The sequence below is a fragment of the Drosophila navojoa genome, chromosome 5 (assembly GCF_054131105.1).
Source record: "Drosophila navojoa isolate 15081-1374.11 chromosome 5, UAZ_NAV_1.0, whole genome shotgun sequence".
NCBI classification, from domain to species: domain Eukaryota; kingdom Metazoa; phylum Arthropoda; class Insecta; order Diptera; family Drosophilidae; genus Drosophila; species Drosophila navojoa.
This window is the reverse complement of record NC_142893.1, coordinates 24695046-24717700: the sequence shown is the minus strand read 5'-3', so window position 1 is coordinate 24717700 and position 22655 is coordinate 24695046. Positions and strand designations below refer to the sequence as shown.

General features: G+C 37.8%; 1 protein-coding gene across 2 annotated transcripts in view; it reads right to left on the bottom strand.

Moving 5' to 3' along the window:
- Positions 1-102: 102 nt before the first annotated feature.
- Positions 103-22655, bottom strand: part of ths (thisbe) — a 92442-nt gene continuing 69889 nt past the window's right edge. For both annotated transcript variants that reach the window (XM_089261447.1, XM_089261448.1), the window contains 2 exons: positions 9876-9994; positions 103-5478 (listed from right to left, as the gene is read on the bottom strand). In XM_089261447.1, the coding sequence (XP_089117573.1) occupies positions 3178-5478; positions 9876-9994 (2420 nt within the window). In that variant the 3' untranslated portion in view covers positions 103-3177. The remainder of the gene's footprint in view (positions 5479-9875; positions 9995-22655) is intronic.

Below are 22655 nucleotides of genomic sequence, written 5' to 3'. Positions count from 1 at the left end.
AACTCATGGAATTTGATTGGTTTTGTTTTATTTAGATATAGTTTTTATTTATACGATTTCTCTGCACACATTTGAAAACTAGGAAGGATAAATAAATCTATGTTTTGTGGTTTTGTTTCGATTTTCGACGCTCTTTATTCATTTATTATTTTGCGTTACTCTTTTTAATACAAAAAAAATGCAATCAAACAAGCGTTTATATAGGAGTATAGGGTTAGAGTAAGTAGGTTTTAGAGAGAGTATAGATGTGTATGTGAGTGTGGTATGTGTGTTATACATGTGTTGTTTGCTTTATACATAAATAATTACAATTATGCTGCGGCTTAGAAATAAACATATTACAATTTACAATGCAAAATGCAAAATGGCGGCAAACAGGGCAACTAAATTACAAATATTAAAATTAAGTGCTAAAATTATTTAATTAGTAGTAAATTGAAAAATAAAAACGCATAAAACATAAAATAAAACAAACAAACAAAAATATGAATAGTTGTTGTTGGTGCAAATTAATTTACAAATGACGAATGAGCAGCGCGTGCCTGGCTGGGCTGGGCTGGCTTAGATTTTGTTTCCTTTTTTTGTTAAATAAATATATTTAGCCGTAGGAGTAGTACGAATGAAATATAATAAAGATTTTCAATTAGTTTTGAATTTTTTTATGCTTTTTTTGCTTTGTTTTATCGTTTTGTTTATATATTGGTGTTCGTTTAACATAAAATGTTAAATAACAACAACGCGCATTTAAGTACAGTAGTTCAATTTCAATTTCAACTTCAATTTTGATTGTTTACTTAGGTTTGATTTTAAAATTAGTATTTTTAGAATTAATTTCCTTTCTTTACTGTATGTGTGTTGTTGTTATTGTTGTAGTTGCCGTTGTTTAAATGATGTCAATGCTTCTCTGAAGTGTCTAGTTAGGTAATCATAATTTGTTTTTGTATTATAAATCGACATCTGTTCATGCTTTTTTTTCGTCTTGCTTTTAGTACACACTAATTAAATTTTTCACCTAAGCATTTTTTGCATTAACTCGTTCATTAATGTTATTAAAGTTTAATTTACATTAATACATATTGCTACATATAATCTTGACGAGCGTTTTTCTCAGTATTTTGTTCAATTGCCTTTTGTAATTCGTTTTTAGTATATTTTGTTGTGTTTAAATTTTGTTTATTTATTTGTTATTTGGTTTGCTAATTTCTTTGAACTATTTACGTTTTGAATTTCATTATGTTAATAATATATTTTAATATAAATATACGAGAAACAATTGTTGTTTCAATATATGTATATATATTCACATATATATGTAGAAAAGCAGCAGTTGATTTTGGTTGCCTTCTTTTTCCCCTTTGCTTAATTTCGTATACCCTGAACCCATTGAAAATGGGAAATCAGGGTATAATGGTTTTGTGTTTTATTTTGATATTACATTTACTCATTTAGTTGCATATTTAATTAATAAATATAACGTTTATTCAGTGTGAATTTTGGTGTTTGTCGCTATATATATATATATATATATATATATATATATATGTACCGTAAGATTCATATACATTCCATATATGTATATAATTTCGTTTTAATATTTAAAACTTTCAATTTTAAATTTTGTTTTTTTCATAACTAGATACTGTTGGATTGCTCAAAATTGCTTCATTCAAAGCTATTTTCGTTTTCTTTATTTTTTTGCTAAGCTTCAAAAGGTTTATAGAATTTTTTTTTTAATTAGTATTATTTCTACGTGCTGTAAGTTGAATGTTGTGCAACACTGTTATTTCAACAGCAGTGTTGTGTAATTCAGCAGTTAACGCGTTTATTCATATATTTTTGCTTTAAAAATTCGGTTTATTTGTATTTTTGTTTTTGTTTTTTCTCAACTGCGCCAATTTTTTTCTGGTGCCTATAATATTTATCCAATTTGTATACTCTTTAAATTTAATCTTTTAAATTTTGTCGTTTTTATATTATTATTATTATTTTTATTTTTTGGAAGTGTTTAACTGTGCGAATTTGTTATTTGTTTTGCTTGCGTATGAATTTAAAAAACATTTTTATTAAATTTGTTTTACTAATTTGCCATTTTGTTTTTTGGTTCATTATAAAATTTTGAAAATATATTTATTTATGCGTATATACTTAGTTTTTCAGTTAATACAGTATGTAATCCCATTGCTAATAAATTTACTTGATTTAGTAAACCAAAGTTTCTATTTTTTAATTTTCCCATTGCCTTTCAGTGCGTCTAAAGATTTATTTCTTAAATGGTATCGTTTGCTGACATCTTAAATTGGTATTTAATTTTTGCTTTAATTATGCATTCTGCATCTCTTTAACAATCTTCAGTTTTTTTTATTAATAAAGCATATACTCATACTCGTAAATAAAACTCTTATTGTCTTTCATTTATAACTATGTATGCAGTTCTGCGAGTTCTTCCATGGAACTGATGTGCTTGATCTTTGTTGAAGATCTGTGAGTGTAATTTCATGTCTGTTTTTTTGTTTTTTGATTTTGAGGCCGGTTTTGTCATAAATAGAGCTCTAATTACCAGGAAAGTTATTAGGTTTATTGGGAAAATAATTAAAACGATTTCATAAAGTTAAGTTTTTTAAAAGCTCAATTCTAATTATTATTTTTATACTCATTTTAATTCCAGAACAAATATTTAGGTTATTGGTGAGTAAAATTTTTGAAAGCAATTAGTTCGAATTAAATATTTAAGTGGAAATTACTTTAGTAATTATAAATTGTAATTACCGGTAATTAAGCCAACTTCAACTAACGATTCGCCTTTCATTTTGATGGCCTGAGTATATATATCTTGTTAGCTTGAATGCATTTAGGTGTGTATGTGTGTGTGTGTGTGAGTGTATAAGTGTGTAGTTCAGTGCTGCATAGTGTTTGCACTGCACCCACTGAGTTGTGGCATAAATATATAATTAACTATATATATGTGTGTATATGTATCAGTTCATTATATAGTATATCTATTAATTTATATATATATATAATGATATATATATATGATATATATATATATATATATATATATATATACGTTTACCAACCGATTGTCAAGGCCCCAGCCACCAGTCCGGCCCATTCCCATCGCCCCAAAGCCCACAATTTACTTCTGCTGCTGCTGTTGCTTGCGTTCTTCGCTGAGTACTACGCAAAGCTGCGCAGTGGCCGCTGACTGCGCTCCTGCAATCGGCGTCGCTCGTTGTTGATCTTGATCTTGGCTATGCGTATGGATTCGGGCAATACGGACGTGGGCGAGGTGGCCAGGAAGCCACTGACAAAGGTCAGCCGGCTGTTGCTGTTTGTTGTAGAGCTGTTGCTGCTGCTGTCATCGTTATCATTTAAGATATCCTCGAAAACATCGGGATATACGCTAATATTGTCCAGATTATCTATGTCAATGTCGCCCGCCTCGTTGCGTACATATGTTAGCTGATGGTAGGGCGTGGCCAGCAGCTTTTGTGTTGATTTGCGCAGTGATTTTTTCGTAGTTGCTGTCGTGGCAATCGTTGCTGTCGTTCTTGCTCTTGCTGGTGCTCGTGCTGTTGCGGTTGGTGTGGGTGTTGTTTCGGTTAGCGTGTTTTTGGGATTACTGTTAATGTTTTTGTAAACACTAAACAGTTTGTCTGCTATATGCTGCTGTGGGGTGGCAACAACAACAACGGTTGCTGCAGCTGCCGCTGCCGCTGCTGTTACAGTTTTCGGTTCTGCAGCTGCTGTTGCGAGTGACGTTAGTAATTGCGTGCTGGACGTGGTCACGACTGTCGCCGGACGAAACAGTTTGTGTAGTTGCAGCTGCTGTTGCTGCTTGCCGTTGCTGTCCCGCAGCAACTGTTGCCGCTGCTCGCTAGGGCTCGCACTGCTGTTGATACCGCGATGCCTGCTGAGCTTATGCGTGCTCATCGCCAAGTCAGACTTTGTTGTCACTGTTGTTGTTCCGCTTGTGGTTGTTGGTGTTGTTGTTGCTGTTGCTGCTGCTGCTGATGTTGCTGCTGCTGCTGATGTTGCTGCTGCTGCTGATGTTGCTGTTGCTATCGTGTTGGCCATAGCAGCGTCTACCTCATGCTGCTGCGTTGTATGCCATTTGTTGTACCTAAGTGTAGCCAGTGTTGCTGCTAGCGGCGTTTGCTCCAGCACCAATTGTGTGCTAGTCACTGCTGCTGTTGTTGCTGTTGTTGTTGTTGAGGTAGTTTTAGCCACTTGGCTGCTAGTTGTTGGTATAGTTGTTGCAGTTGTTGTTCCTGCGGATGCTGCTGTTGCTGTTGCTCTTGCTCTTGATGTTGCTTTGGTTTCATAGTTAGCCGTGGTTAGCTGTTCACTTTCGTCATCTTCAACCACCTCCGCCTCGTACTGCAGCAGGTCGGTATCGTTGCCGCTGCTTGATGTTGCTGCAGTTACTGTTGTTGCTCCTGATACCTCAGCTTCTAGCTCTGTGATGAATGTAGAGCCGTCATCGTAGCTGTTGCTGCTGCTGCTATATGGTTGAATGCTATCGTCTGCTGTTGTTGTTAGTAACATGTTGCTGGCGCTTGTGGTGGTGCTGCTGCTGCCTACATCTGGCGTAAAGCTGTCAATTGTAGCTGTGGGCGTGGCATACCAAGTAGACCAGGGCTCACTGCTGCCGCTGCTGCTGCTGCTGTAGCCCTCATCGTACCCTGTGGAAAAACTGCTGCTAGAAAGCAAATCGTCAGTGCTGATATCAAGTGTTGCTGCGGTAGAGAGTAACTGCAATTGTTGCAGCTCGTGCTGTTGTAGTTGCTGCTTTTGCATTTGCTTTCGTGCCTTTCTTCGCCTGCCCTTGCGCTTGCTAGCAAGTGATATTTTCGTCGTTTTGGTTGTTGCTGCTGCTGATGTTGTCGATGTTGAACTTTTGGCAGTCGTTAGTTTCGTTGGACTAGCTGTGACTCGTTGTTGCTGCTGCTGCTGCTTGCGTCTCTGTTTTCGACGCGCCAGCACTGAGGGATCATTGTGATGATGTCGCACCTGATGCTGTTGACGATGCTGCTGCTGCTGCATCTGTTGTTGCTGATTACGTACTAATGCTAATTGTTGTTGCTGTGTTTTGTTAGTGCTACTTAGACTATTACTACTATTATGGCCATGATGCGCGTGTTGCTGTTGCTGCAACTTTTGATTTTGGTTATTCGATTTGTGGCGATTGTTTTTGTTGCGCGAGACTTTGCGATAGTTGCCGCTCTGATTGCTGCTGCTGCCGTTGGCCATCATTGCTGTCGTCTCGCGCCATTTTGGTAACGTGTGCTGATGGAAAAACTGCTCGGCATCGATCTTATTGAACATGTAGCAGGCATCGTTGACGCTCTTCTTCGGTCCCACGGGCTTACCTCGGTGTGTGAAGCCGACACGTCGCTGTAGATCGACTACGGAACGGAACACGAAATAACCGTGCACGATGGTCTCGTTGAAGTAGCAGGTATCGCGCAGCTCCTTCTGCAAGAGACCGAGAGAAAGAGAGTAAGAGAGTGAGAGAGTGTTTGAGCCAGACATTAGGCAGGCCAAGTTCCCTACACTTGACACTGCAATTTATAAGCGGCATTTCCTGGCTGTATTTATTATCAGCCTGTCGAAAATATTTTGACAAGCGCTTGCAAGTGAGAGGTTAAGCAGCAAGAACACTGACAGCATCAACAATAGTGAAGCTGGAGTGTGTTTATTTATAAAACACTTGAAATTCAAAAACGACCAACGAAATGAAACGCGGCTTGATTATTGCTGTTGTTGTTGTGGTTGCTATAGTTTCTGTAACGGCTGCTGTTGCTGATATTATTACTGTTGTTGTTGCTGCTGCTGTTGGTGGCAGCATCTATCTTACTTCCCAATCTTCCATTTCGATTGTTCTTCTATTCAAAAAGTTGCAGATGACGCAGATAAGAATTTGTTCAACTCGCATAGCAATTATGCCATATTTAGTCGTTCCACTTTGCGTCTGCCGACCTATCTAGCTATCGGTGCTACTTCACAGTATTTATAGCCATTTAATTGCTATTTTTGAACAGCTTCTCAGCGGCCACTCAAGCGAACTCACAGCTGTGGCCCCTCAGTAACCAATCACAGTTTGTTTTCGCTCTCAATTGGTGCTACTTGCCTCACGTATTGTTCAATTCTGCGTTGGCTTCAGCTAAAGTGATCTAAGTCATTTCTAATTATTCTAAAGTTTTTTCAGCGCTCTTTACTGATTGACTTTTTTAACACACAGTATATCTACGTTTTTTTAAAAGTAATTCCTTATACCCTGAACTCATTGACAATGGGAAATCGGGGTGACAGGGTAACAGGCATAAGGCTTCGTGGCCCTGTAAGGTATATATATTTTTGATCACATTGACGAGCTAAAATGCACAACAGAACATGTATTGTACAACATGTATTATATAACATATTATTTAAACAGAACATGCTTTAGGGTATCTCGAAATCTAGAGGACTCTTGTTATACTCATTCACGAAAGTGAATGTCCGTCCGTCTGTCCGTCCGAACGCAGTTCATTTCGGCGCTATCGAAGCTAGAGACTTGAAATTTGGATTTATAATGTGCTAAAATTTTCCCGATCCGCCATTAGGGGCGTGAAAAGTCGGAAAAATGCATTTTCCGTTATGCCAGAAATCATGTTAGTTGAAGAGCTAGAAAGCTAAAATTCGAAATTTTAAACACTAATATTATGATTCTATAAAGATTAGTGGAGCATGTAAGAGCTTTATTAAATTTGTATGTCCGCCCAGCATAAGAGCTAGAAGCTTCAAATTTTGATACTTAAGTTACCAGTAAACTCATTTATCGATTATCCAAATAATATTGTTACGCCTCTTTGAGGGCGTGGCATTTCAAAAAATACCCTGTAAGCCAAAAGTGAAGTGTCTACGCCCAGTAGGGGCAAATCGAGAAAAACTGCACTTTCTACAGTAACTTGGCTACTGAATTGCTTATGGGGTGTGAATGAGTATTCCACAGTCGGTAATGCTCGATGGCAACGTTCTTACTTGTTTTAAGTATATTTTATGATTCTATAAAAGTTATGTTTTACACACTTAAATTTACACACTTAAATTTACACACTCAAAATTTGATGAAGACTATAAGAATCTTTCCTGATGATCTAGCTATACAATCAATATTTAATAACTATCTTATTTTATCTATTGATAGTTACTTAATTACTCAATAGTAAGTATAATGTGTGATAATAATGATAACTAACTGAAGAACACTCGAACTTTGGTATGTTGGGTCTACTTCCAAGGTGTAACTTTATCAAACATGTCGTAACCTTAACCTAATCATATAGTCAAAGCTATTAATTTTCAATGGCAAAACTGTAAATTAATTTTTTATAAGATTCTATAAAGAAGGTGGGGGAGCGAAAAATCACAGTACAAGTATTTGCACATAAATTCAAGTTGGGATTTGCGGTCATAATCGAAAGCAATAAAATGACAAGTGTCAGCTTTGACCTTACAGATATATTCACAATAGCCGATCACACAAGTCATATATGTGCATTCAATGTTGCCGTTGTTTGCTTTTTCCAGCTAACTGTACAAATCGTAATGCGAGCTATGAAAGGACATTGAAATATTTTTGCAATTACAGCATAAAATGCCTCGTCATTAGATTGATAGATTAGATATATCTGAGAAAAGTCATGTACGGCCATTTGAAAAATCTGTCGACAAACGATGATTGATTTTTATGATGACGAATCTATGCAACGCACTCGACTCTTTGGAGTGCTTGGCCGCACAATTGACATTGGCAATAATCTAGTTAGCCCGATAACTGTTACAATGTCCCGAGAAATTCGCATCATAGGTGGACTCCGAGAGCAGTTGCAATTAGGCGTTACGCAGGGAAGCAGTTCTAAAGTATTCGGTTTTATGCAAACATTACGCATACGCCGCGTAAGCCACCGAGAAACACAAAAATTAACATATTTTGTGCCACTTTTGTTGTTTTCTAACTGCTATCAATTTGTTGTCTCTAAGCAGTTATTTTATTTACTTTTTTGTGTCTGTAATTGCATATGAAATTTCAATATTTTAATAAACAGTTATTTTTTTCTGTTGTCGCGCATTTTGCATGACAGAATTGGTTCAACTGCAACGGGTTTTCGAAGAAAAAAATACTAGTAAAAATAAATAATAACATTCCAGCAATGGATTTGCAAGATTTGTGACTGACTGGCTGATGCCCAGTAGTGGGGGTAGACTTAAGAGTGACAGTAGGAAAAAAATAACTTATTATTAATACTCTTACTAAATTTAATGTAGCAGATAAAATGGGTGTTTTTTCTAATCCCTAACCTAGTAAAAATAAATAATAACATTCCAGTAATGGATTTGCAAGCTTTGCTGGCAGATGACCAGTAGTGGCGACAAACTTAAGAGTGACAGTAGGTAAAAAATAACGTATTAATTTAATGTAGCAGATAAAATGGGTGTTATTTCTAACCTCAAATTTAATATACCTAGTTTTAGCTTGTTTTTTTTTTTTTTTTTGCCGTTCTCTATTTTGATCAAAGAACGTGTGATAACTTTGGAATTTTATTCTTTTGGAATTGTTTTTGGACTTCTTTTTGTATTTGTTACTACAGCTAGTTTTTCTGTTCTTCACTAGGAGACTGTAGTCGACCAACTCTATTACTACGAATATCTGACTCTTCATAAATACAAATAACACTGAAATACTACATATATAGGAATGATAATCTACATCATTAAATTGGGGATTTGAAATAAATGATTAATTTGGAAAAAAATGGAAAACAACTTTTGTACTATCTACAGGGTATAATTTACGGCATTTGAAAAAAGGCGAAAAGAGAGAGAATTATTTAGTTTTTGCAGCGCGTGAGGCGGCGCTTAGCGCCCTGTCACTGCTGAGTTCGCAATTTATGCAATTTGGCCAAATCGTTCAAGTATCGCCATTGTCGCTATAATGGCTCGTTTGCATAAAAACCATTATGTGCTACATGCCATAAATTATAGTGTTTGTACAGTTAGTTTGCATAAAGCGGCGGCGGTGGTGTTTCAAGTACAATGCAATCCAATCCAATCCAATGTTTCATTGCACTGCAATGTAATCAAATTTGTTACAAGGCGTCCGCGGGGCCTTGGCTCTAAGTACATATCATTATATTGTGTGCTGCCATAAAGATGCAATTGCTGGGAAGTGGGAATGCACTTAATATTTTACAATTTCGTTTCGCTTTTGTTTTTATCGCCTAGGAAGCAATAAACCGAAAGCCAATGAAATAATGTCAACTCATTTGAATTTATATTATCATCATCAAAGCGGGGAATTCCAAGAGCTTCATCTAGATTGAGTTGTTATCAAAATTCGTAGTTTTTATTATCTAACCCAAATATGTTGGGTCATATTTGGGGGATCTTTATCATTTTCTCAAACGTGCTATTGAAATATTTTATAATTTTTTTTTATGTCTTATAAATAATGATTTTAATTTATTTGCCGTCTACTATAATTTATCAATTAAAGTAAGCATTTATTTGAAAGTTAAATACATATAATAAGTATAATTTATTTTTACCTAATACAAAATACATATGCATACGATTCTATATAGCAAAGTTCAAAAGCTGATTTATTTGAAAAATTAGCAGCGACAAAATTTTTTTTGTTGCACCATTAAATTCGCTGCGTTTTAAAATCAACATTGTGATTATAATCGCTATGCTATGCAATCATGAATTAGATTTCGCTGGTCAATAAATACTTTAGTGTCTTAGACCTGGAGTCATTCACAATATGATCACCGACCACTGGACTTGAATTCTTTAGTAAGGTAAGGTAAGTAAGCAAGGTAACTTACCATGCCAACTAATCTCCAGTTGTCGTTGAAACACAAATATCTCTGCGTTTCTTTTGCGAACAGTGCTATTTTGAATTCGTTGTTCACATAGTCCGTGAGGCCGACTATCGTTATATTTTCTGTAAAGAGAAGAAGAGAAACCACATTAGAGGCATTGCATGTGTTCGTCTGCGAGTCTATTAATTGATGCAAATATTTGGCTGGGAAAAACAATTTTAATTAAAGGCAAACACGGATGCTTCGTGACTAAGCGTGTCAAAGCGAGCCGAGATCACTGCGGTTCGGGGGGACAGCGCTGATTTAAATATGTAATCGGAAGGTAATTGCATTATTTGCTTATAAGTACATCGATTTTTTTATTCAACATCTACATACCCTGACACGTGTTCCAAATTCGTTTGCACAGTGTGTAAATTATTTAAGGTTACACAAATTGCTATTCGGTTGTATAAGGCTTTATATCTTATCAATTTACGATTTTGAATGAGAGTTTATTGGGAATGGTTAGTTCTAATTATGTATATATCATGTAGAAGACCACCGAATCTAGCTTTCTAATTGCGAAAATTAAATTGAAGACGCAGAGCACCTTCTTTAATTGTGAACGTTGCATAGTATAAAAAAGCTTTCACTTTTTATATGCAACCCTAAATATAATTAAACTTGAATAGAGGTACAACAAAATTGTTAATCTGGAAAATCTTTACCCAAGTAGATGGAATCAATGTTCAATATCAGTTTCTTATGAATGGACTATTACTTGTGATCACGCTAGATCACCCAACTATAAATGGTATGTTCTGTGTAAAAGTGTTTTGAAACGGATCTAATAAGTTTCCCTTCCGTATTTTTGCATCTTTTCGAAGAAATTTGCATGTTGCAGCCAAAATGAGTTTCGTCGCTTTCGATGGATGGATATTCAGATATATGGATAAAAAATATATGGCTAAAAAAAAAATTAGTATCTTCTTCGGCGTTTATTACATGCTATATTAAGGTAAGAAGGTATTAAAAGCTACCAGGGAAGAACCACAAACAAAACAGGTTTTCACTTAATAATCCAACAAGTATGTGTGAAAGTTGAACACTCTAGCTTGAAAATTAGACTTTATGCCAAAAAATAGCGTCTTTAGACCATAGTGCAGTGCAGGGACATGCTGCACTCAAAAATGATCTAATCTGCAACAATAGCCGACATATTCAAAAACATATTCAAAAATTATTAATTCAGAAATAATAATTTAACAATTAATTTTAACAACCTTGTTCTGCGGTCTGAGAGTATCGAATACCATCGGCAGTGCAACTACTATTACTAGGATGCCGACTCGACATTACTCGACCCTAGATACTAATAGAGGAATTACTGACTTGGTATGTCGGCGAAATAAACATAGGCCCCTCAGTAAACTAAATGAGCATTAGACTGTGGGAACACAAATGACGGTGCTCATCATGGTGCTCATCAAGCGTTTCGCTGGCTGCCTAATGAACTGGTCCCACTGTGCGAAGATGGCCAGTTCGGGTCCAGTTGCGCCAACCGCGCCATGTTTGATATTTGCCTAACAGTTAACAAACCGAAAGACGCTTCAAGGTGTGCTGCGTTCTAATTTTAGGAGACTGTCCGTTGTAACAGCAGCAGCAGCAGCAGCTAATGATTATTATCGGCGGAATAGAAAATGAGGGAAATGCATTAAACATAAACTCAAGTACATACACCCTGCGTCGCTCTGTCTCTCTTTTTGTCTCTCTTGAGGTGTCTCTCTTTCTCATTTTTTTTCTTCTATACTAATTATAAACTAACAATGTAGCTTTGGCCACGCCCCGCTGTTGTCATCGTCGTGGAGGCGCAGGGCTATTGAACTTGCGAGCAGGCACAAAAGTCACTAATAAGTAAAGCACTTGAACGCAACCAAAGAAAGGCAGAATGGAGCAGGGAAAAGCCACTCGAGTTAGATTGATAGGTGACTGGGTTCAGCTTCAGCTTCAGCTTCAACAGAAACGTTGACTGCGACTGCGACTGCGACTGCGACTGCGACGGCGACAGCGTCTGCCAGTAATTAAATTTATGCACAGAAATTCCAAGCAAAAGACGAGCGCTGGCAGGTAAAAGGCAGGGGGGGTAGGGAGGCGATTGCAGAGTACGAGTGTGGTAAGATGGGAGGGGGACTGCTGCCATTGTGGGCTCTCATATTTCATAAGCCCGACAGGGTCCACGGCCAGCGCGCTTGAGTGACTCTTGTGCTTCACACCTTGGCCAGGGCAGCAGCGGGCACTTGGCCTGCGTTTGGGGCCAACTAGTGGATGACTCCTTCTAGGCAACTCGATGCTCGGGCCTTTTGTTGTATTCATGGCGAATTCGCATAACTTATTGATTTCATTAGTTTAGTAACACACACGACAATGGGGAACACAAAAGACAGACAGAGAAAGGGAAAGAGAGAGGGAGAGAGAGAGAGAGAGAGAGAGAGAGAGAGAGAGAGAGAAAGAGAAGAAGAGAAGGGAATACTCTGAAGTTTGCACTTGTGAGTGCATGCCACTGCACCATCAGCTAGCAGCAATCGTTCCACTGGCCGCATGTTTGTTTTGCTTGAAGTTGAAGCTGAAGCTGCAGCTGGGGCTGGAGTTGGAGTTGGAGTTGGAGAGGGTTGCCTTTAGCCAGCATCAAGTCAACATGCATTGTTTATCTTTGGCATTTTCAGGGGGTTCTCAGTGAGTAGTCAATAGATGCATTCGGACGGAGTGGGTGTGATGAGTAATTATGCTAGTTGTCATGACATCTAAAAGCATCTTTACAGAGGAGAGACTATGCATACAGTGGGCTTTTTGAGAACTTAAAAGATATTTATTTGGCAGGTGCTGCAAGCCTCAAAATAAAAATATTTCTCACACTAAATGACTAAATGAATATTTGACAGGATTTAGAATCATCTTAGCGCTAATAAATATTGGAATATTCAGCGAAAACATACATTTTGATATTAATTATTACTAATACTTCTAATACAAATCAATATCAATTTCAATTCTTTGAATTACGTATACAAACAAGTTATTTATAGCTTCAGAAAATTTCAACTGACTGTACTATCAATTAGCAAACATTTTCATTCGCTTTCTACTCAATTCAATTGGGATTGAACTGGAAAAATCTAATGGAAACGCGCCTGACTAAATGAAATGTTTATTTTTAATACATCACGATGATACGGAAATAAAACGTAGATCTTTTTGGCTTCAAGAGCCGAGAGAGTCACATAAAATGCATTTATGCTTGGAATTTTTATGGTCATTGATTGTAGATATTTGAAAGATTTTTCGGTTTGGTTCGGTTTGTTTTTCACTCAATAAAAAGCCTCGATCGAGTCGGAACTTATTAACTTTTCAAGTTGTTTTTGTTGGTTGTTTCTCTTCTTCTGGTAGATTTCTAATTAAGTTATTAGTCACCCTGTGGAATTTTTTGTTATTTTTCTGAGTCTGTCTGAGTCTTAAATTTATGATTTTTTTTCTGTTAAAAATTTGTGTTGGGTTTTTGGAATGGGCGTCGCGTCTGCTATCGATATCAAGTTCTGTGCACTTAAAATGCATCATCGTAATTATGGCAAAATAAAGCATTGGGCAAAAGACCTGAAGGCCTTCTAATTGTTAGATGTTATCATTTTAAATCAATTTTAGACGCTTTATGCTTATACATAGTTATGGGCTATGGAGGCGGAGGTCTTTGATCGAGTGGGAGTGCTAATGTGTGAGTGCTTGGAGTATTTTGTGTGGATTTTACGAAAGTTCTTAAGGGCTAGAGTCAAGCGACAGCTATTGATTTGTGTTATGACTCTTAACTTACTTTTAATTCAAATGAATGTCTGATAATGGATATGAGTTTTTATAATCAAAAACTTAAACACGAAAATCTAGTGTTATAGATGTTTAGTTTGAAATTCGCTGCGCAGTTGGAAGTTCTACCAATTATTGAGAGTTGATGTAATTAGAATAAACATAAATATTGTGATGATATCAACAAGTGATCGACGTATTTTTCTTGAGCATTGCATATGATTTGGAAAAATTTCCACAGCTTTTAAGTTACTATAAACTGGCACTGCCAGCCATTGAGAACCATAACCTATCTTAAAATCAAGTTGGAGCTGTTTTTATTGTATATTTGGCGTCCAACTGTGAGCAGATCTCCACAAATATTGATATATAATGTCAAATCGACTCTAATGTAACGAAGTCACATTAAGAGACATAAAAAACAAAAAGCATTAAGTGGAATCAGTAAAAGATAAACTCAAATTAAAGTTCAGGAAAACAAAAGGCGACAAAGAATAAAACCAAAACAATACAAAACAAATAATAAACAAAAATAATATAAAACACAAAGAGGAAGAAAAAACAATAGCAACAAAAGTTTTAATCAAATATGCAAGCAATGAGGCTCATCAACATAAAATTAAAAAATCATAAAATGCTAAACTGCACAGCATGAACAAAATGAAAATGAAAATGAAATAAAAAGAATACTAACACCAAAATCTGGCTTTACCCTAGCGGAGCATATTGCCGGGCTCCACAAATCTGACAACAAGCTGGGGCGTCAAAAAGCCGCCTAATTGCGGCAAATGTGAGGGGCAAGGCAAGGCAAGGCACGAGAGGCGCATGGTGGAATGCCAAGAGATTTGGATTTTTATGACCTTACGATGTGCATGTCACACAGCTGGTCGCATTGTCATTCCATCAGTGTGATAAACACCGCCCTATGCCGCGCCCTCCTCGAACCCAAATCGATATACAAAATACACGAGTTACGGATCGCACGTAGCTGCCATCATTTGAATTTTGATTGAACTCCGCTGTGGAGCCGGTGGGCGTTCGAAGCTTGATAAGCATAAATTACGGCTTATCGATCGATCGGACTGCATCCATGCGAAGTGATCTCTATGATAATGCTTAGCGCATTATTTTCGACTAGATCATCAGCTGCCTTTGCACTTTCACTGGCGGAGACGACCAATTTTAGCTTGATATTTTCGTACTTAAGACTTTTGAATCTATACAAGAATCATAGAGCCTGCACGTTTTTTTTTTTTCTATATAGAGAACGAAGAAAAGAATATTGTTTAACCATTTTTAGCTAATAAACTATTTAGTTAATAAATAAAATTTTTGTTTTTGTATTCAATTTTACAATAGAATACCTTTAAAGCATTTGATCATATTCTGTCACTGTGTTAGCGATTTGTTAAAAAGAGTTCGGAATGTCTTCCGTTTTGTTTTGGTTAGTTCTTGGAGGGTTCGACATGTATCCTTGATCACCAGTGCATTGGCCCTATTCCAAGAATGTTGTCTGAGGTCCAGGTCTGTCGGCGACTGCATTCCGGGAACTTTCTCGCTTTGATGCGGACGGCGACTGTGGAGAGGTCTTAGATTACGTACGTATTTTGACTGCGCGGGTCTAAGTAATTGCTTTTGCAGCAGCAGCAGCAGCAGCAGCAGCAGCAACAACAACAGCAACAGCCAAAGCCGCCGCAATAGCAACAACAAATGTCACATTTTGCAGTAACTACAACTAGTCGCCGACTGGATTGGCCATTGGGCAGCCGCGTCTCGCGGTTGGATGTTCCACCAACTAGTGCGCCGCAAGTCAGCTATTGACGTTTTGTCACGTTTCCTGGAAAAACCGTTTTATTTGCTCGACGCCTGGCTTTGGGTTTGTTTGTAAGCCGATGCCACAAAAGCAAAGCAAACTGCAAAACCAACAACAACAATAACTGCAACATAAAGGAAAAAAACTTTAACTTGGAGCCGTTGCACTTGCCTCCAGACCCATTTATCAGTGGGAGCTGAAGACGGCGCAGCCATAGAGATGGTCTGATGAGGGGGCCACGGAGGGCGAGAGAGAGAGAGAGAGGGCGAGGGAGCGGAGGCGTATGGGCTCTCAGCATATCTCAGTGAGACTCCAACCAGCGTTAATTGCATTGGCACGCCCGTCAGAGTGAGCAGAGAAAGGGGAAATGGTGAAGGGCTGGGTGCGGGGGCGAAGGGACTGCAGAGTCGAATGCCACAATTAGCGCCTTTTAATGTGGAGCGTACTCGACTTTTACGCACGATTCCTGCACAGACGCCACTCACAATTGGCTGCCCCAAGCGGAGGCCACAGTGTCAATGAGTTAATTAGCGCACGATTTGGCCGTGCCCGTGCTCCATGCCGCCCATAGTCCCTCCACAGTCAGAGTAGAGAGCTAAGGGCCAGACCTTCTTGCGAGTGTGTGTGCGTGAGTGAGTGTGACTGTGTGTGTGGGAGTCTTCTATCTCTACACATAAAAAATAAAACAAAATCTCGACAAAAATCTGTTTTATCGTCGTGCTTTTCTGGGTCAAATGCGTCTCGCATAATTTATGTAGCGCTGATTGAATTTTGTCGTCTACCAAAAAGAGCAATTAAAATTATTGAAAATCCCACCAGAAAACCCACAAAGTAAATTTATATACGTTTTTAAAAATTTCAAATAGATAAAGTTGATTGAAGATGTGCAAGCGCTCATAAAAATAAAAATGGAGATGGAAATGAAAATATAAGTGAGCATGCTAAAAGGCATTTGCTGTTAAGCTCCACACTTGAACGAAAGAGTATTCGAGCATATCGAATTACTTAAATATTTGCCTTTTGGTCAAGTTTTAATGCCAATTTGTTGTTTTATTAGTGCACTTAATGGTCATATAAATTCAAGTATCACATACATGAATATGTATATGTGCATATATACGCATATGTAGATTTATGCATGGGGTATTTCCCAGTGCTTAACTTAGCAGTATTTAAGTAGTGCTCAGACATAAAACAAATTTTGGAAGTGGTTGGAAGTGTATGACAACAAAATCAAAATAAATCTTCAATTTAAAAATATTCCTTATGGAAAAATGGGTTGATACATAATTAATTCGTTAGTACTTCATAAAAGGTTCTACAGTCTTTATCCTTATCTCTAATTATTATGTGAATTTGTACTTTTCGTATCATTAAGACTTATATTAACAAAGAAGATGAAAGCTATTAAAAGAAGTTGAATTAGTCACCGTGTTTTGAAGCTGTTCAAATTGAATCATTGTATTCTCGATAATCAGCTTATTAGATTGTTACCCTATTCATTATAAGGTTTAAGTGTGTGTGTGAGTGCACGCATTCAACCCATGACCAGGGTATCTGCTAGTCGTGTACTGCCTTCTGGATCACTCTTACTTGCTTTTAATTGAAAATGAAGTTTACAGTTTCGAATTGGTTGAGGCGCATGAACTGCATAAATTGCATAAGCTTCACCCGAAATTCGAGCTCATTTTAATCGAAATAGCGCAGGCAATTTAATGCTGCTGCTATTGATTTACGCAAAAGATAAACGTGCAATTAAAAGTTGCTCGCGCCATTTATCAATGCAATGCTCAGCAGCGGGTGAGCCGTATCGATGACAACAGCAACAAGAGCAGCCGCAGCAGCAACAGCAGCAGGAGCAGCAAAAGGAAAAGTAAGAAAAACTTAATAACTACGGATTTTTCGATGTTTTTTACATTGAGTACAGTAAAGCGGGACCACACGCAGGCGGCAAGTTATTTACAGTTAATTACAGCTGACTGCAACGAAATGTAAAATTACATCGATAGTTGCAGCAACAGCAGCAGCAGCAGACGACAGAAACAGCAGCAGCAGCAGCAGCAGCAGGAGGAGCAGGAGCAGGAGAAACATTTCGCCCCGGGAAAGTTTGCTCTCTTTGTTTATTGTTTATTTATTTAGCGGGCTTGCGGTTTCGCTTTCATTGTTGTGGTGGTTGCAAATGAAAAACAAATTGAAGCTGGCATTTAATTAAGTTAACTGCAAGCATTGCTTAGCAGCAGGCGAGAAGAGGCGCGTTTGAGGGTGTGGGGGCGCGGTCAGTCTCTGGCAACTGATTTAAAATAAGTACAGATAATTCAGTTAACCGTGTGTGAGAGGCGGCTAATTGCAGTTTCATCAGTGCAAGGACGCATCAGGTTGCAATTTGCCACAAGCAACATGCAAAAACAATTTGGCTTGCAACAAAGTCAACGCGCCAAGCATTTATTAATTAAGTGCATACGCAGTCACTTACAAGCCGATTAAACGGCATGTTAGCCAACTTGAAATGGGCCCGATAATGTGACCAGCACGAAAGCAAAAAAACAGAAACGAACTCGAAATTACACATTGACGCAAAGTGTCAGCCGGCCACATGAAAATACCAAATGGTAGCTGGGAGCTGACCGCTTTGGCTGCTGTAGATTCGGTTTTAGCTTTGGCTTTGGTTGCCCGGTGGGCCACACTAGTTTCCAGTAGGCCGTAAAACTCTGTCACAAAGTTTTCGCTTATTTGCGACTGGCTCACAAACTGCCCAGTTTAAGGTGTTAAGAAAATGATTCGAAAGAGCCATATCACAAACGGGCTGAGTTATAAAGCAAGGTATAGGGAATTGTTTTTATAAAATAGTTATATCTATTGAGAAGCATCTATTTATAATTGTTAGTTATCAGTCAAATACATATATTCTAAAATCAAATTCCAGATATATACATAAGTAGGTAAATTTAACTTAAATATATATTTTTATTCATTTCATAAATATTTTAAACGATAAATATCGGTACATGTCATTTACTCTTACCTAAAGTAACTGGAGCTGAATATCTTGGATACCCGACTCGACTTCAATGAAATGAAGTGGCTTCCTGATATAATCAGTATTTGTAGTATGTGTAAGAACATGAATACGGTTTTCATGCTTCTTAAATTTCCATATAATCAAGCATCAGAAATGGATGTCAAGAAATCCGATTGCATCGCACGCAATGCAAACCTCGATTTACAGGCTAACTCGTTGTTCATTCAATTTGGATACTGAGGCAGTGTACGGCTCAACACATCGGATCAGCGCAATTAGCTTTGGCTAAGATTTTAATGTGCGTGTTTTCCTTTTAAATCTCCTTCAATAAGGCGCTGAGTTATTGTGACAATTTGAATTGTTTCCGAATTATTGGTGCAATGCAATGCGAATAGAAATTATTGTCGAGATACGCGCAGAAGCATTGATTACGTCATCATAAATTAAGATATGCCTGGCACTGATTTATGCGGACAGGTGTTAATTGTCATCGATTGGCCAATGAGTAAGTATCCATAAGTATTCAGAAAACTCGCATGTACATATGTTTATACACGAATATCCCAATCCCAATCAGCAGGAAGCCGTTTGGCGTGGGTGCAGAAAAACAAGCGCTAATTGAATGCACTTAACAAGCCCGAAACAACTTCATGTTTTCGGCCACTGATAAACTGGACTTTATGATCCGTGTAATAACCACCAATCCGTATTTATATGTATTTACATAAACTAGGCAACTTTTAATGCGGGTTTCATTTGCCAACTGGACCCCATAGGGTTTCCAACACATTCACCTCAATGCATTGCGCACATACGGACTCACGACAGTTGCTGTAATATGGTTATGAAAGGCCTAGGTAAAGGTGCTGCTGAGACCTACGATTTTGATATTGTCGAATGTGGAGCAAGAGAATTAATGACAGCACACTCTTAGTGCTCGCAAGTAATAGCAAAAGCAGTTGCTTATCCGCCCACTTCACAGATTTTTACTTGAAGATATTTGAATCTAGTGATGTATCTGTGATATACATACATATATATATACTAGCTACGAATATAATTTTCTTAAATATTAATGATGAATGTCAACTATTTGTCATACTTCATTTCCTAATAGAAGTGTTATCTCGCTCTATTAGCTGTTTCTTAAATCAACAGTATTTATAGGCCATGTTCTATATAGTTTTCTGACCACACACTGCTGGTGCATTGTCTTTAGCCTTTCCAATTTGTACAGTTGATATCCTTTAGAGATCGCACTAGAAACTATTTAATGGACCACCCGAAACAGTTTGAAAAAAAAAAACAAGTAAGAAAGCTCTAGTCGAGACTGCTCGACTACGAGATCCCCTGAACCCTATAAGCAACTGATATTTTAATAATAGTTAGCACACACACACGCACACACACATTCGCATACAAAAAAATACACGCACACACATACACCTACAAATAAACACACGCATACCCCACACACTCACATATACAGGCGATTGCGCTTGGGTTGCGCTGCAGTGTTGGCAATATGAGAATTTATTTGTTGAATAATTTAATTTCTAGACGTACGATCGTAATGAAACTTTCAGAACGTAATCATAATGTTTAAATGTATGAGTATACCGAAGCACAAGACTCTAGTATTTGATATACGACTTTTACAAAGATGAGGGTGAGGGGGTAGATTTAGGGGTGGGGGGTAAATTTTAACAAAAACCGAAATTGTATAAAATTCACCTTAATATACATTTTCAATTTGGAGAATCTAGCTTGAAAGATGTAGGAGATATAATTATTTAAGTGATCTTCGATAAGAGTTATCGTTTTTTAGTGATAAACTCGCTATGCGCGTGATATATACGACGCGTTCAAACATACGGACAGACAGACGGACGGACGGACAGACAGACAGACAGTCTAAATAGACTCAGCTCGTCACCCTGATCAAGCATATATATACTTTGTGGGGTCTGCCACGCCTCCTTCTGCCTGTTACATACATTTCAACAAAACCATTATACCCTGATTTCCCATTTTCAATGGGTTCAGGGTATAAAAAACAACTTTCCTAATATCGAGGTTTAAAATTCGTTAAGGAGGCCAGGTCTTACCACTTACAACATAATTATTATGGATGGCTCTTAACATGTCTGGGCTGAGATAGACAGAAAGAGAGGGAGTGACAGGCAGAGATGTAGACAGAGACAGAGATGACAGCATTTTGATAACGCCATTAATTAGCAAAAATTAACAACAATAAGAAAAGATTCTATACAAATTTAACAAGCTCAAGGGATAATATTTTTCTCTCTCTCTCTTTCTCTCTCTCTCTCTTTCTCTCTATCAAGAGGGGCAGATTGAGAGAGGGAGAGACTGCAGTTGGCTGAGTCCTATTTGTCTGTTGTAACACCTTTTGATTTACGCGCGGCGCAGAGCTCGTGGGCCATAAAACAAAGTTAGAACCTTTTTTGTTGTCTGTTATTTTTTTGACCAAGTTGGAACCAGGTTTAAGCCGGGCCATGTAACGCGGCAGGGCGCCGTCTCTCTTAGCAATTTTGGCCCAGAGCGCCTTCCAGCTAGCAGATGAGCGGGAGCGGGTAAGAGCACGTGCAAAAAGAAGGAGAAGAAGGCCTAGATATAATAAAAATGGCATGTCCTTGTCTGGTCTTGCATAGTTGTGTGTGTGGGCCAAAGAGGATTCGGCCAGGTCCAAGGTGTTAAGTGCGGCCGGCTGATATGTTGTTTTGCCTTTTCTTTTTCCATGTTTCTTGTTTTCTTGTGCCTTTATTATCTTTAACTTTTGCCAGCCAGGCTATTTGTATTCTTTGTTTTCATGCTTTGTTTTATTGTTTTTCGCGTGTCATTATTTTAGATTTACATTTGTTTGTTTTTCTGCGGGCCACGACAGCAGCAACAGCAGCAACAGCCTTTCGGGCCTATATCATCCGCAGCGCTTCTCTGTTTATTCTGACATTGAGCGACATCGCAGTGCAACTGTCAATGTTGCATGGCATTTGCTGCAATGTTTCAGCTGAAGCCTGTTCTGTTGGCCTAGCCTCGGCTTAATTAAGGCTTCAGGTGTAAGATGCTCATAAAATGTTGCCCCACAGCAAATTATGCGAACACACACGTCGGCTACAGTGAATACCCTCTACTGAGTGCCTGCTGCCCTTATTTTCTTGGGGCTTATTGCAAATCGATTCGTTGGAAATATAAACTTGAATTGTTGCACGGACAATGTGGACGGGCCTTGTTGTTGACGTTGATGGTTCACGATGATTTAGTTCGATGTGGTGGGGCCATTCGTCAGAAGCGTGTTTAGCGGAGTTGATCGGTTACTATAAATTAACTTCAGAAAGTGCAATATTTAACGCTACACCAGTTGAGCTAATGTTAACATTTGTACATATTGACTGTTAAGTATTCCGAAAATATCTAATATTTTCTGAATTAAAATTTAATTGTATTTTGGTATGTTAAAATTGGATTAAATATATTTGTTGTTTTTTTTTTTTTGTTCAGGAAAAAGAGAGATTTTAAAATAGAATAGAAAACTTTAAGAAGCTCTAGTCGAACCCCTGATAAGAAAACAGGAAATCATCGCATATTATAGACATACGATTTTACCAAACTTTAAAGGTCAGTTTTACACTATGGATATATTGAAATATAGATATACTGAATCATTGATAAAAATTTATCATTAAAATATACTATGAATCTATTCTTAAGGCAATGTTTACATTTCTTTTTGTCCTATGCTGAGTCAAGTTTCTCGTTCTGTTCGGATGCTCTGCAAGTTTCTTGCCGGCGCTACAGCTAATATAATAATCTTTCATTAATTTGGCGCATTTCTCGCCACTCGGCGTTTGGGCTACGCCTCGCCAGACTTGGGGGTCAATGTCCTGTCTTAACTTGACTTTTCGGCAAAGAATTTTGTCTTATGTGGCCAAAATGCTGAACTGTTACCTGCAAATCTTTTCAGTCGGCGGCGGCTGCTGCATCCCTTTAATAATGAGATAAGAAAACATTTTACGTCCGTCTTCTCTTATTCTTTGCTGTTCTCATTTTTATTTTATTTTGTTTTGGACAGAGTGCCGACTGTGGCGGCGACAACAGG